The following is a 13,982-nucleotide window of genomic DNA, read 5'->3' on the forward strand; positions in this document are numbered from 1 at the left end:
TATATTTGATTTATGGGATAATTGTTTTTTTAATTTTCTATATTTTACAAAATAAACAAGATTTAGGGCTTGCTTTTCCAATGTTGTAAGTGCCATTTAACAAATTTTACAGGAAGAAGAAAGTAATAATTCCTTTATTTGTTATATATTACCTTAACTAAACAGTTTTATGAAAAAGTCCACTTATGGTCTTAAAAACAATATGAAAAGTAGTTCAGTGCCAAACAGTTCTAAGTACTATACTGCATTGTAAGTCAAAACGTTGAATGTGCCATCACAGAAATGGCATTTTTTCAGAAAAGGCAAATACCATGGAGCAAACATAATCCAGAAGAATGAGTCCAGAATTTATAAGAAACCTGTAACAAGATCTAAGATGAACATCTAATAGAAAAGAAAGAGAAGAGGATAAGTTGGGTGAATGACAGTATGCTGCAACCAGTGTGAAGAGAGATAGTTGTTGGAACAAAAACATGATACTTTACTATGCATAAAAAGGTAAAACAAGCAGCGGGTCTTAAAAAATCCAACGCAGCTAGCAAACTGCAAGAATAGTAGGGGAATCACAGATAAAAATAAAGAAATATGCATATGGAGCAAATACATACAAGAACTGTTTGATGATAATAGATCCGAACAACCTCCGTCCTACATATGTAATGACTACTTACCAATTACATCAGATGAAGTGGAAAAAGCAATATTACAACCAAAAGATGGCAAAGCTACTGAACCTGACAATGCATATGCTGAACTCATAAAGCTATTTAACACCTACGGTACTCAACGACTAAAAAATATTCAATGACATATATTTAAACGGAGAAATACCAAGATCATGGCTGAAGTCAACGTTTAGTGCTCTACCAAATAAAACAAAATCCGTATCCTTCAATGATTTCCGGACCACTAGCTTAATGAGCCACATTTTAACGTTATTTCTAAACATCATTCACCAAAGGATATATAGACTATGCGAAGAAAAAATCAGCCGTACACAGTTTGGTTTTCGGAACGCAGTGGGTACGAAAGAGCTTACAAGTGGTATTTCAACGATGTAGAGATGTGAATTGCGATATTTATGTATGCTTCATTGATTACCATAAAGCGTTCGATACAGTAAAGCATGACAAGCTGATGGAGATAATAACAAGTATTGGAATAAACACCTGTGATTAAAGAATGATTAGCAATCTTTACTGGAATCAAACATCTTCTATCCGTACAGAGGCAGGAGAATCCGATGATATCAAAATCAAACATGGCGTCCGGAATTCGAATTAACGGTGGTATTCGCTGACAGTTATAAAGCCCTACAGGAGTTAATGAATAAAATCACAGAAATAAGCAGAGATATGGTCTTTCACTAAACATTAAGAAAACAAAATGTATGATGATCTCTAAAAAGGAACAGCAAATTGGAAGAATCAGTGTGAATGGTCAATAGAAAGAGTAAAAACTTATACCTACCTTGGTACGAACGTCAATGAAAATTGGTACCATTTCCTAGAAATCAAAATATAGAGAAAGCAAGATCTGCATTTCAAAAAATGACTAAGCTATCAAAATGCCATGATTTATCAGTAACCATAAAAATCAGGTTACTAAGATGTTATATCTTTCCTGTTGTACGGAGTTAAGTTGTGGACTCTCACAGACGCTACCTGCGAGAAAGTTGAGGCTTTCGAAATGTAGTTTTATCGTCGAATCCTAAAGATATCATATACCGACCACGTTACTAACCAGGACGTTTTATTAAGAATGCAAAAAGGAAAAGAGTCGTTAACCACAAAAAAATCGAATACCTCGGTAACATCATGAGGAAAAGCGAAAGATATGGGTTGTTGCAATTAATTCTATAAGGAAAAGTAGAAGGAAAACAAGGACCAGGAAGACTTCGTGGTTCAACACAACAACCACGAATCTTTTCAGAGCAGCAGTTTGCAAAATTCAGATTGCCATAATGGTCGCCAACATCTGAAACGGATAGGTCCTACAAGAAGAAGAATGCCTCCGCCACAAGATAATTTGATCTTTTTCTATAAGAACACTGTTACTGCTTCTTTTCATATATGTGATGTTCATTTGCCCTAATGTTCGCAATAAAACACGTCGTGATATTTTGAGTATTGAATCATCGGGAATTTATTTCGACTTTAGCTTTCTTTAAGGTTGTGATTTCGTTCCGAAAAAAGAAAGCGTCGAAGTTCCTCCGAATATTTGGTGTCATCTTCAAGCTGGATGCGTTTTCTACCTCTGGTTTCAATGTTTTCAAGAGATACATTATCCGATTTGCCTTCACTTTGTTTAAAATTTTTTAGAATTCTGTATATTTTATCTTTAGTACATCGCGTTTTTAAGAGCTGGCAACAGTAATTTGCGACCATTTAAAAAAAATTAGCTTTAATTTGATATAAAAAAAAACATGCATATACGTTATGAGCAGCGCATTTTATTTCTGTAAACCGTATTTTTGCATTTTGAGAACGATTTCCGAAGTGGAAATTGAAACGTCAATAAACGTACTTTAACCTTTAATGGCGGCTTATTCCCATTTAAATAGTAATTACATGTCATAATACTTCGCACTAATGTTTTATCTGTGATTTTGTCTTCATATTTAGGCGTCCATCCAACCATACTGAGTTAAGTTGTCGGATTGCTGTTCTTGTTTGTCCTAATCTTTGCTTAATGTCTTCCTCTGTTGTTGCCATTTTCGTGATTATAAACCCCAAGTATTTGAATTTATCCTTTCCTTTGATTGTTACATTGTCGTCAATCTGTAGATCTTCTATGTCTTTTTCACTTGTAGATAGTTACTCTGTTTCACGAGGTTAATATCTAGGCCAGCTGTGGTATATTCTTCGTGTAGTTTCTTCATCATGTAACTGAGGTCTTCTTGGTCTTGTGCAATCACTACTTGATCGTCTGCAAAGCTTAACGTATATAGGTATTCGTTTCGTACCGGTACTCCCATGCCTTCGCATTTTCTTTTCCATGTAGTCAAGACTTTCACTAAGTATATTTTGAATAGGGTTGGAGATGTGGAACGACCCTGCAGGAGCCCTTTTGTTGTGGTGAAGTCTCCTGTGATTCTTGTATAAATGTCTGATTGATAAAATCCTTCCCATTTTAATGGACACTTTATTTTCTTTATACAGAGCTTTTGTAGCTTCTATGAATTCAAAAATAAATGAACGAAATAAAATTTTTGTTCAAAAATTAATTACTATTAATTGAATTAAAAATGTTTGCGGCCAGTTTTTGACTGGCAACCTATTATCAATGTATTCTTCTAATTTTAAATGTATGTAAAATGTGATTTTGATTGACTATGTTATGAACGTATTGATCTTTCAGTGGGATCTTGTACTATAACTGTTTCGTGCATAAAACCCAATATGTCCGCATTTGGCACTTACAAAGTTTTGGAAAGGCAGGCTTTATATATAAAAAGCTTTTTCTAATGTATGCATTGTTTTTTTTTTTCAGCGTTTAATTCGTACGAGTGAATCTTCAAAACAGAAACGTTAACTATGGTTGTATAGACAAATAAAATTATATTTATTCGTGATTTTCAGTGTGTCTCAAGATGGGACAACGGTCTGTAAAATGCCTGAATGAGGTCTGCAAGTAATGGTGACTATGAAACTCTTCTTGGATATACCTAAATTAATTTGAACTTAATTTTGTAGTAATCTGTACATTTTGCAATTTATGTAAATGATATATTCTTTTTGGAAAATCACTTTTTACTTTTTACCTAATTGTTTAGAAGAAGAAAAGTATTTTAAAAATGATTGTCAGTTTATAGTTGGATAGTGCTTTTAAATATCTTAATTTTATTATATGGGGCATTTTTAAGTGAGGTATATTTGAAAACCAATAAACGAAACATGCATTTCCAGTTATTTTATTCTTCCAATAGGGCTAGTAAAATAACACTGTATTGTTATTTGTTTTCAATTAGTAAATTGACCATTTTGGTGAGGATGTACCGATATTCAAAAACCGGTATGATTCGGGAACTCATACTAGATGTTCATTCTTCAGCAGTTGTAAAAAATATATAATAAATACCAAATAAATGTATTAGTAATTAATGCATTTGAGTGAAGAGGTGAGTACAGCTAAGAAATATTTACCCACCCCAATAACTAATTGGAACATTGTTTGTTCGAATATATGTAATAGTTAATGGCAAATTCTATTAGATCAGTGGAAGTTTAATAATTTTATTGAGCAATTAAAAATAAAGAAAAAGAAGCTTGATGTGGTTTTAAAATAATTTAAAATGGTAACTGTATGTTAATGGATGCGCAGAGATGTTGACTGTGAGAACTTCGAGTATGAAAGAAAAGCCGAGAAAATAAAATACAATAAAAGGATCACGTTTGTGTAGGACACAAATTGACAGTATTACGTAGAGAAAATTACTAAACAAGCCGAATCGGTGTAGAGAAAAAAGAAACAGAATGTTTGATGATTATTATTAATATAGAATGCCTCTGTTGAATATGTCTTTCTATAATATTCCGTTTAAGCGTTGATTGAATAATACTATTCAATCAACGGTTTAAGATCTCCGTTTTTCAACAAAATGTTTTTTATTTTGCTTGAACGTTTTCGTGTCTCATTTCTTATTTACTAGTTATGTCTATATTCCTAACATCGACAATTGTGATATATCAAAGGGTAAGATTTTAACGTATTATTTAACAAACAACTCATTTATAAAATACAGTGTTGCTGGTTCACTTTTTTATAAAAATTGTGGTATTAGTCCAGTCATCAGCGGTAAAATACAGAATTACTGAGACATTTTGTTACCCCAGACCGACTTTCATAAAAATTTGTGTTTAAGCTAACTTCACCTACTACCTACTTTAAAATTTACAATGTTCCGGGATGTGCTTTTTATTTTTTATAGGTGAAAACTACCCCTTATTACAAAAAATTTCAAAACAGTTGATTTTAGCAAGTAATTGGTTAAATATTTGAATGTATTATTTGTAAATCTCTTCATACTCTTAAAGAAGATTTATCTCTAAGCAGAAAGATTCAACCCCCTGTAAATCATTCTCTGAGGGTAGTAATTTTTAAAATAATTTTAAAAATATTTATTATCAGTTGAGATGATTTAAAATGGTGTCATATTAAATTTAATTAATTGTGCTTTAGTCAAATGAATTATATTATTTGTTGAAATGCTTCAGCCCTTATAAATTACTCCCTGGAGGTGCTAAATATTGAAAAATACTCTAAAAAAGAGTTTTTACGATTTAAAATGATTTAAAAGGACATTAATATCAGACGAATTATAATTTATCAGTAAAATAAAAATTATTATTTGTATAATGGTTTTTTCAACTCTTACAAATAATCTAAGAATATTAATTTAGGAAAAAATAAACGATTTTTTTACTGCTACAAATTATTTTAAATTACTGTATTAAAAATATTTCATTGTGGCGAAAAAGTTGATAAAAGTAGATAATAAAATGTTTCTCGTTGACCAATACTTAACGAAGACCACGTTGCTCAGTTTGGGAGCTTCATTGGGTGTGGGTAAGGATATAGATGATAGAAAAGTGCAGATCAGAGACAGATAGATAAACGAAAGGTAATAATTAGATAACAGTTTGAGATAAAAAAACAATAAACACGGAATACAGCTAAATTGCAAAACAAAATGGACACCAATGAGTTTTAATCTGAAACTCATGAAATTAAAAGAACTAAAAATTATATTTACATTTCTCTCAAAGGCATCAGAAAAACATCAAAGAGTAATCAACAAGAATCATGAAAATTGACATATTTACTAATAAGCTGTAAAAAGGGTTACATTTTCAATAAGATACTTTAAAAAGATTTATATCGTCTCTACAAAAATAAAATAATAAATCTCGAAAAATTGTTTATTAATACTCAAAAAAATATATATACGATTACATACTAATATCAGAAATTAACACACATGTATTTATTACTAAATACTCCAAAAAAACACATTTTAATGATGAATTTTTTCATTAATAAACAGATTACAGCTCTTGAAATAAAAAAAAATGAACATAAGTTAATTTAATAATCTTAAATAAAGTGTCTCAAAAATTAATTTTTGAAAATACTTAGCTCTTCGTTTCTGCCTAAAATATGGCACATAACACTCTTTTCATCGCATAAAAATACAAAACTTTTAATAATGAAACTAAATATGAATTAGTCAAAAACACTTTTAACATAAATGGTCAAAATAAAATATTTAAGCACTCACTTTAACAGGTCGATGACATTCGAAAATAACATCTGATACTGCGAAAACAGGTGCATTTGAGATGACCTTTTTCTAATCGCCAAACCAGCCGTCGTCTTCTGTCAAAATAAAGCGATAAAAAAATAATAAAGGACAAAGACCATATGGAACCTGACGTTGAATGTGCGGGGCGCCATTGAAAGAAAAAACGGTGTGTGAAATGAATTGCTAGTGTGAGTAAACAAAATTTAAACATCGTAAATATCAACGTCTGAATCCATATTGCTCGGAGATTAAAAACGGACTGATCCAAGAAAAGTTGTATTGTTTCTTTTTATAAGTTAGCTCTAAGCTAATTCATTTTTGGGAAGGAGGATTGTAGTTTTGTTCAAAATATTTGTTCCCTTGAGAAAATAATAACGCTTTAACTAAATTAAGCCAAAATTAATAAAATTCTAAGAGTGATTATGTAAAATCGCTTTCAAATGGACTAAATCAAGAGAGAGCCGTGCAAGTGTGCATGGAAATTTGAATATTCTAATCCCAAACATAATTTATTACGAAAAGGAAAATTTTAAGCACATACACACAACTTATTCAAAGCGATAAAATTAATAATATCTAGACAGAGGTAATTGAAAATACAGTCTCGTCAAAAGTTTTAAATTCAAGAAATTCGAGAGAAATTAGCATGTCATATCATTGGTCAAAAATTGTTATTTTCATACTGTAGAACAGGAATCTCGTGACAAAGCGGAGCTTCCAATGCGTAGAGAGAGAAAGTATTCGGCCAGAAAAGAATGGAATTTACCCGAACATTACAAACATTGTACCGATTGATAAACACTCGCTAGATATTAAAAATTTTACAATGTTGTCAAAATGTGGATGATCACAGTAATATTGGCTATTTTTAGTATGATATATAAAAAAATGAGTTTCAAATAATTGACACAACAATTTAATGACTGCAAGGATAAGGGAATGATTTTTGGTGATGTATGATATACAGTGTGTCCCAAAATTTAATACTAATGAAAAAAAAGTTTATCCTCATTTTACAAAAATAACTATTATTGGTAAAAGCTCAGCATAGAAGGAAAACAAAATAATGATTTGATTAAAATATAATATTTACCAAACAATAGATAATTAGATGTTATTACAATATAATTAAGAGACTTTAATTTGAAAATATCCTACTTAGAAAACTTCATGGTTTCACTGGTAAGTCTTTAACGTTTCAAAAGAAATATTTAAATAAATTTTAATATTTTAAATTCTTTTAATATAACAGTAACACATTCAAAGACAAACAGACAAAGCAATCGAACACAAACAGCCGATACTAAATATATCGTATAACAACGATAAGTTAAACACTGAGATTTCAAAAACTGTTCGCATGTTTTAAACAACATTTTTGCCGATTGACCATTTACCTAAAAAATGTAATTCTAATGCAAGATATTAAATAATACCAGATCATTTAATTTTTAAATATCAACAAAAATATAATAATGATGACAAGTATGAATTTGATGGTAATATAATCTTCACAGATATCGTCGAAGCATTAAAATATTTTACGTATTTCTTTGTCGATAAGAGTGTTTAACAGAATCAGGATAAATTTGAGTCTCCAGACAAAACGCTCCATGTTTTTTGATAAATCCACCATCCTTTCCAGGAAGACTGTTATTTTCGGGCAAAAAGTTTCCGGTGTAAAACTGTACTCCGAGCTGATCGCTATACACCTCTATCGATCTACCAGTAGCTGGATGTTTAGATAACATGAATAATTTTTCAATGATATGTGTGGCTGGAACATTATTTTTCTAATAACAATATGTTCTTGCAAAGGCATAACTTTGATTATTTAGTAAATCTACATTATACGTCACAAAAAATTAAACAAAAATCATTAATACGTGTTTGTTAATAAATTTAATTTAATTAGTTTTAACAGATTTCTGAAAAGATTTTTGCATAAGATTAGTAAAACTAAAATAATTAAAACAGAATACACAAATACAAAACGTAAAATCACAACAAAATCAAATTTAAATAACGCGGGTAAAAGAAATAATGCAAAAGTGTAAAAATATCCAGCGCCTCACTGCATAACGTTTACTGCAGGAATGGCTTTGTTGGACCCCCACTTTTTTATTTCACGAGATATCTAATCGACCACACATACAATATCGGAAAGCATTTAAGGTGGGTATGCACTTTGAACGGTAGGACGTGAGAGAAACCTATTTAAAACGATATGGTCATACTAGTAGGCGGAACCACCAAACCAATTCGTTTTGTAACCATGTTTCTGTAATGCAGCGTTGCCAGGTCATAAAATCGTATACCGTTGTTCAAATTATCGTGTTTTATATTACGGATGATCGTACTTACTTATATTCTATTGGACAAGAAATTAACAAAGAAGAAAAAATATTATATATAATTTTTTTTGTAAAAGAAACAAACGAAGACAAATAAACAAAAAAATGATTTAAAAGAAAAAAACTTAAAGTAAAAAAATATTAATCATTTAGTTAATGTAAACTCAACTTCTTGGAGTTCATCATCAGCTTCTTTATTGCATAAATTGGTTGTATTCACAGTTTTAACCATTATTTGTGACAGTGTCAAATTGACACAACCCTTTTGAAGATAAACTGATTAAAATGAATGCATAATACCAAATAAAGTGTATGTTACCAAGCGGTTACTGCACTTCGTCTTTATTGAATTTACTTTTAAAAATTGTCTTTCACCAAGTTGTGAATTGTTCAGAATGAGCTAAAGTTAACACAGACAATGCAGTCACTCAAATTGCCAAATAGAGGATTACCATCAAATTGTTTTATTTTATCCATTTTAAAATAGAATTCATTCGAATTTTCGAATTCTATTGGAATATTCTGGTATTGTTGAAGTTTCCTCCATTCATCATCGATCTTTCCCATCGTTTGTAGGTCTTTAGGATTAAAAATTGGGGGCAATTTTGACATTGGTTGGAAAAGCTTTGGCACTGTTAAAGCTAATTTTATTTAGAAGGTTTATCTTGCTCATGACTGGATCTGCAAAATTATTTCCTTTTTTACTTCCATACAAGCTGTAATCAAGAAACGCCTGCATTTTTCGTAAAAATCCTATTTCAATTCATCATCCAAATCATTAATATTTTGCGTCGCCCCAATTCTTAGATACATGTTGTTAATGTTTCCAAATTTTGTACTACCTTAAGGATCAATTGTTTCATCATTAATTTGTCTCACATATTGCGAGTCCACGTAAGTAAGCAATAGATCTTTATGCATTTCGATAATTTCGCTGTGCAAATTTGTCATAACTACTTCATCGCTTTGGAAAAATTTATTTAATTCCACAAATTTTAGGAACACACATTCCAAAAATAGTTAAAAAAGTTTCCATTCCAATTCACCCATTAATTTTTATTTTATTATAAAAAAAAAATTAATGGTGTGTGGGTCCACCTCTGTGTCGCCTTAGTGCTCTAACTCTATTTGGAAGACCTCTTATTAAATTATTGATGAACTGCTGCGGTATACATTCCCAAATCGCGCGTAATGTATTGGCCAACTGATCTAAGGTTTGGGGCGGTTGAAGGAGCCTGTTTTGTTGCCTAGACATTTTCCAAACATGTTCAATGCAATTCATATCAGGTGTACACGGTGGCTACTCCATTCTTGTAATGCCATGAGCTTCTATACACTAGATGACAATTCTCGCACGGTGAGAGCGAGCATTATCATCAATCACAACAAATTGTTCGCCTATTGCACCAAAAAATGGAACAACTATTGGTACTATGACTCTATCTCGATATCGTGTAGCAGTCATTGTCTCATTAATTAAGACGATAAAGTACGTGCGACCGTCAAAACATATGCCTCCCCACACGCAAACGGATCCACCACCAAAAAGAGTGGTTGGGACTCTCAGATTTTCATTGTAACGCTGTCCTCTTTCCCTCCACACCAATATTCGGCATCATTCGTATACAAACGAAATCTGGACTCATTAGTAAAGAGACAATTTCTCCAATTTTCGAAATTCCACTGATAGTGTTCCATCACCCAGCGATATCTGCATGCACGCTGCTCCCTAGTCTAGCCCTTAAATTTGATGCATGTAACCGTCTTCTACCAGTGTGACTGGAAATCACTCGTCCAGTAGCATGCCTGAAGATACTGTTAATTCTGGAAGCCGTGAATATTGGGTTTCTTCTTGCCGTCGGAACTACAAAACGATCTTGCCGACGAGTTGTAGATCGTTCTCTTCCTCCTCCATGCCTGTATGTTGCAGATCCAGTTAATACATACGGATTCCATGCACGACTTATCACACTTTGCGACACATTTAGCCTCATAGCAACCTCTTGTTGCACTAGTTCTAAACGTCTTTGCGGCATAATGTTTTTGTGATAAATAGATTTCTTGACTTATTGACAACTGGTAAAGCCAATACAAGCACTTTTATACGAATGATATATTCATGTGTGGAACAGCATGTCTCTCTTTGTACGAGATAAGGGCCGATAAGAATAGGGAGAAAAAAACCACATGCAAAAAATATTGGCAATAAAGATAGCATATAGAGTATAGTACAGGCAATTATTTTAAAAATAGTTTTATATGTTTATTTTAGGAATTTTAAAATATTATCCACTTCAATTGTTGAGTAGTGTAGTTTGATCATAGAGTCTTCGCACACACAGATCGACAAGTGTATACCTATTAGTAAAGTAAAGAACTATGACTACTACATTGACTATAAAAATATGTTAATTAATAGAAGCGAATACTAATTGTTTTGCACAATGCATTTGAAATATGATTTGGTTAAAATATCTAATTTTAGCAATAAAACTACATTTAAAATACCATTATTGTAATTGTTGTTATCTTGGTCAATAAAAAGTATGGCATTTACAGCAGTTGTAATAAAGCGGAATCGCATGTAATAATGCTTGAGGAAAGGCATGTTAAGTAATTAAGGGAAAATAGGGACACATTCTAATTTGAAAAAGTCTAAGTCTATTCTAATTTTTTAATCTAATGTAAAGTGGATCATTCAAATCACCTTAATGCTTACTCAGCAGATCGTGGTCTCAATAATCGTGGCATTTTACATTTAGAATTATAAACAATACGTATACTGCTCTTCAACACACTACACAGTAACCATTATTTACATTCTACTTTGAAAATCGATCAAAAAAACCTCATTTGACTTTGTTCTTAATTTACAATATGATTCGAATCTTCAGTTCTTCTTTAGTTGAAATCATTCAAATTAAAATTTGATTCTCAAGAAAAAACAAAACGGCTTGGTTGGACGCCATTATTTCTTTAATTTTGTAATTTAATCTGCTTTATACTGGTTACAAGGTTTTTTCTTCTTCTCAATGCACTTCCCCAAACGTTTCTCAAATTTTTTTAAGCCACCCAAAATCCGAAGATCGCCAAAATAAAATCTGTTTGGATGGTTATCTCCTCCTTTGAGGTGAATCGTTGTCTGCCGAGTAGTTTTTTTGAGTTTAAAAATATAAAAAGTCACATCCTACCAAATCAAGTAAATACGGTGGGTGGGTAATAATGAAAATTATTTCCAAAATTTTCGATATTGAAACCAAGCAGGAATTTTTTCTTTTTTAAATGACGTCTTTTTTGAATTCCTTTGCTTAATATTTATAATGACACCCATAGTAAACTCCAGTTATTGTTTTTCCTTTTCCAAGTAATCAGACACATGTCTGCTGAGAAATGATGCCAACGAATGATAATCAGTTTCTATACAACGAGAGTCATCTATTGCATTTTTTAAGTACTTGATTATAGGACCATATTTTGCAGTACCAAATACCAAATTGATCGAAAATGTTGGAAACCGGTTTTAAGCTCAAACCATTCAATCATTTGTGTGAATATTTTGTCACGACCAATGGCATGACAAAGTAAATAATCTAATATTTTACTAATTTTCCCATGTAATTTTAATCTCGTAATTATGTAATTTTGACAAGACAAGTTTGCCATAATGTGGTTCCTTCAGATGTTGTTCAAGTAACGTAACAAGGTTATAATTGGGATGATAAACTGAAAAAAGGTAAATACGAAAATACCTACGAATATACTGCATTTCTGTGTAAAAAACAATAGTGAATTATTGGTATCTGTTGTCGTTAGGAGAATCGGTGTTTTTAGTTCATTGACTCTCCTTCATGAATATTTGCCTTCTTTAAGGCGACGAAAATTGCAGATGTCACACAAATCTAAGTAAAAAATTAAACCGATGAAAGAGGTTAACTCTATTATACCCTAATAACGCGGTTTCAAAAAAGATCATTATTACATGCTAAAAAATTCATCCATGGGATATATTCAAAATTATAAACCGTCTTTCTGACCGACATTGGAGATTTTTGTGTTGCTGTGTTGCTTTATAATGAGAAAAAAAATTAAAAATATGTGATCTCTGAATTATGATAAGACTTTCTAAAATTTTACAATGGAATCTATTTACAATTTTCGAATGAATTTTATTTGTTTATAGTAATATCGTTCCTAATCAGTATTGAAATTCAAAACCCTTTAAAACCCATTTTTATTTTCTAGTAATACAAAACAGTAGTGGTTAGAAAATCATACCAAGTAAGACTAGTCTAGGTACTTTATTGTTTTTAACTTTTAGTATGTTCTTTTTAAAATGTTGTGAATTATTTCTATAATTACTTATAGAAATATATTCAACATGTCCAAGTGCCGAAATGCTAAAGTTTATAAACAATTCTTTAAATATAGCAAGAAAATAAAAGATATATATCATTTACAGTTGTTAGCTAGGTTTATATTTTCCGCTTTATGTCTATGTTGTATCCCATCTTCTATAGAATAATTATAGGCATATGTATATTAAATAATTTATTTTTGACATATTAAATTTTTTTTATTTTCTTTTTGTTATTTTATTTCTTTACTTTAGATGTATACGATACTCAAAGTGTAGTATTCAAAGACGCCATCCGTAGTTTTGTTGCGGTGTGTTAGCTGACAGACTTAATAGATCAGGTTTTTTCAAATAAAGTTTTTTCCGTGACACTGAGCCGGCCAGACAAATGACAGTTTTTTTGTGTAGTATGGACCTCTGTAACAAAAACCTATTCGTTCTGTGCAGCTGACGGGAGGGGATATACGTCAAACAATCTTGCCAGTCTGGGTGTTATGTCTTTAATATATTTTAAAGAAGTATATAAGCAATTGGTATTCGGTTCTTCGCTTGTTCGAATTGTGATTAAGACAAATGTCCAAAACGACATTTTTTCTTAATCACAATTCACAGTTGGCTGGCACACTTCTCCTTTAAAACAGTTTTTTAATTTTATCTTTTTCTTATGTGTCAGTTTATATAATTTGTCAATTTAAAAATTTTTTTACACCATGTATTTTTTAATTTTTAACTCATTTTATGAGTGGTGCGTAAAATTGTCACATGTTAGTGTAACATCCAAGAAATACTAATCTCAATAACTTAAGTAAAAAAACAACTTTTACATCTTTTAATAAAAAATATTTTTCGAGGATGTTTAACTAACACTTTATTTCAGTTTTTTCCTGACGATGAAAATAAACATTTTCGAAAGCTTGAAACTCAGTTGAAAGAGTACACTTATTTCACCGCTGCGTATTCCAATAATCCT

The 13,982-nt window shown here is 31.1% G+C and overlaps 1 protein-coding gene across 4 annotated transcripts in view; it reads left to right on the forward strand.

Moving 5' to 3' along the window:
• slmb (beta-transducin repeat containing E3 ubiquitin protein ligase slmb) overlaps window positions 1-13,239 on the forward strand; it is a 184,601-nt gene extending 171,362 nt beyond the window's left edge. For all 4 annotated transcript variants that reach the window (XM_072530191.1, XM_072530194.1, XM_072530193.1 and 1 more), the window contains exon 9: window positions 3,493-13,239. In XM_072530191.1, the coding sequence (XP_072386292.1) occupies window positions 3,493-3,512 (20 nt within the window). In that variant the 3' untranslated portion in view covers window positions 3,513-13,239. The remainder of the gene's footprint in view (window positions 1-3,492) is intronic.
• Window positions 13,240-13,982: the final 743 nt, after the last annotated feature.

Source organism: Diabrotica undecimpunctata, chromosome 4 (assembly GCF_040954645.1).
Source record: "Diabrotica undecimpunctata isolate CICGRU chromosome 4, icDiaUnde3, whole genome shotgun sequence".
NCBI classification, from domain to species: domain Eukaryota; kingdom Metazoa; phylum Arthropoda; class Insecta; order Coleoptera; family Chrysomelidae; genus Diabrotica; species Diabrotica undecimpunctata.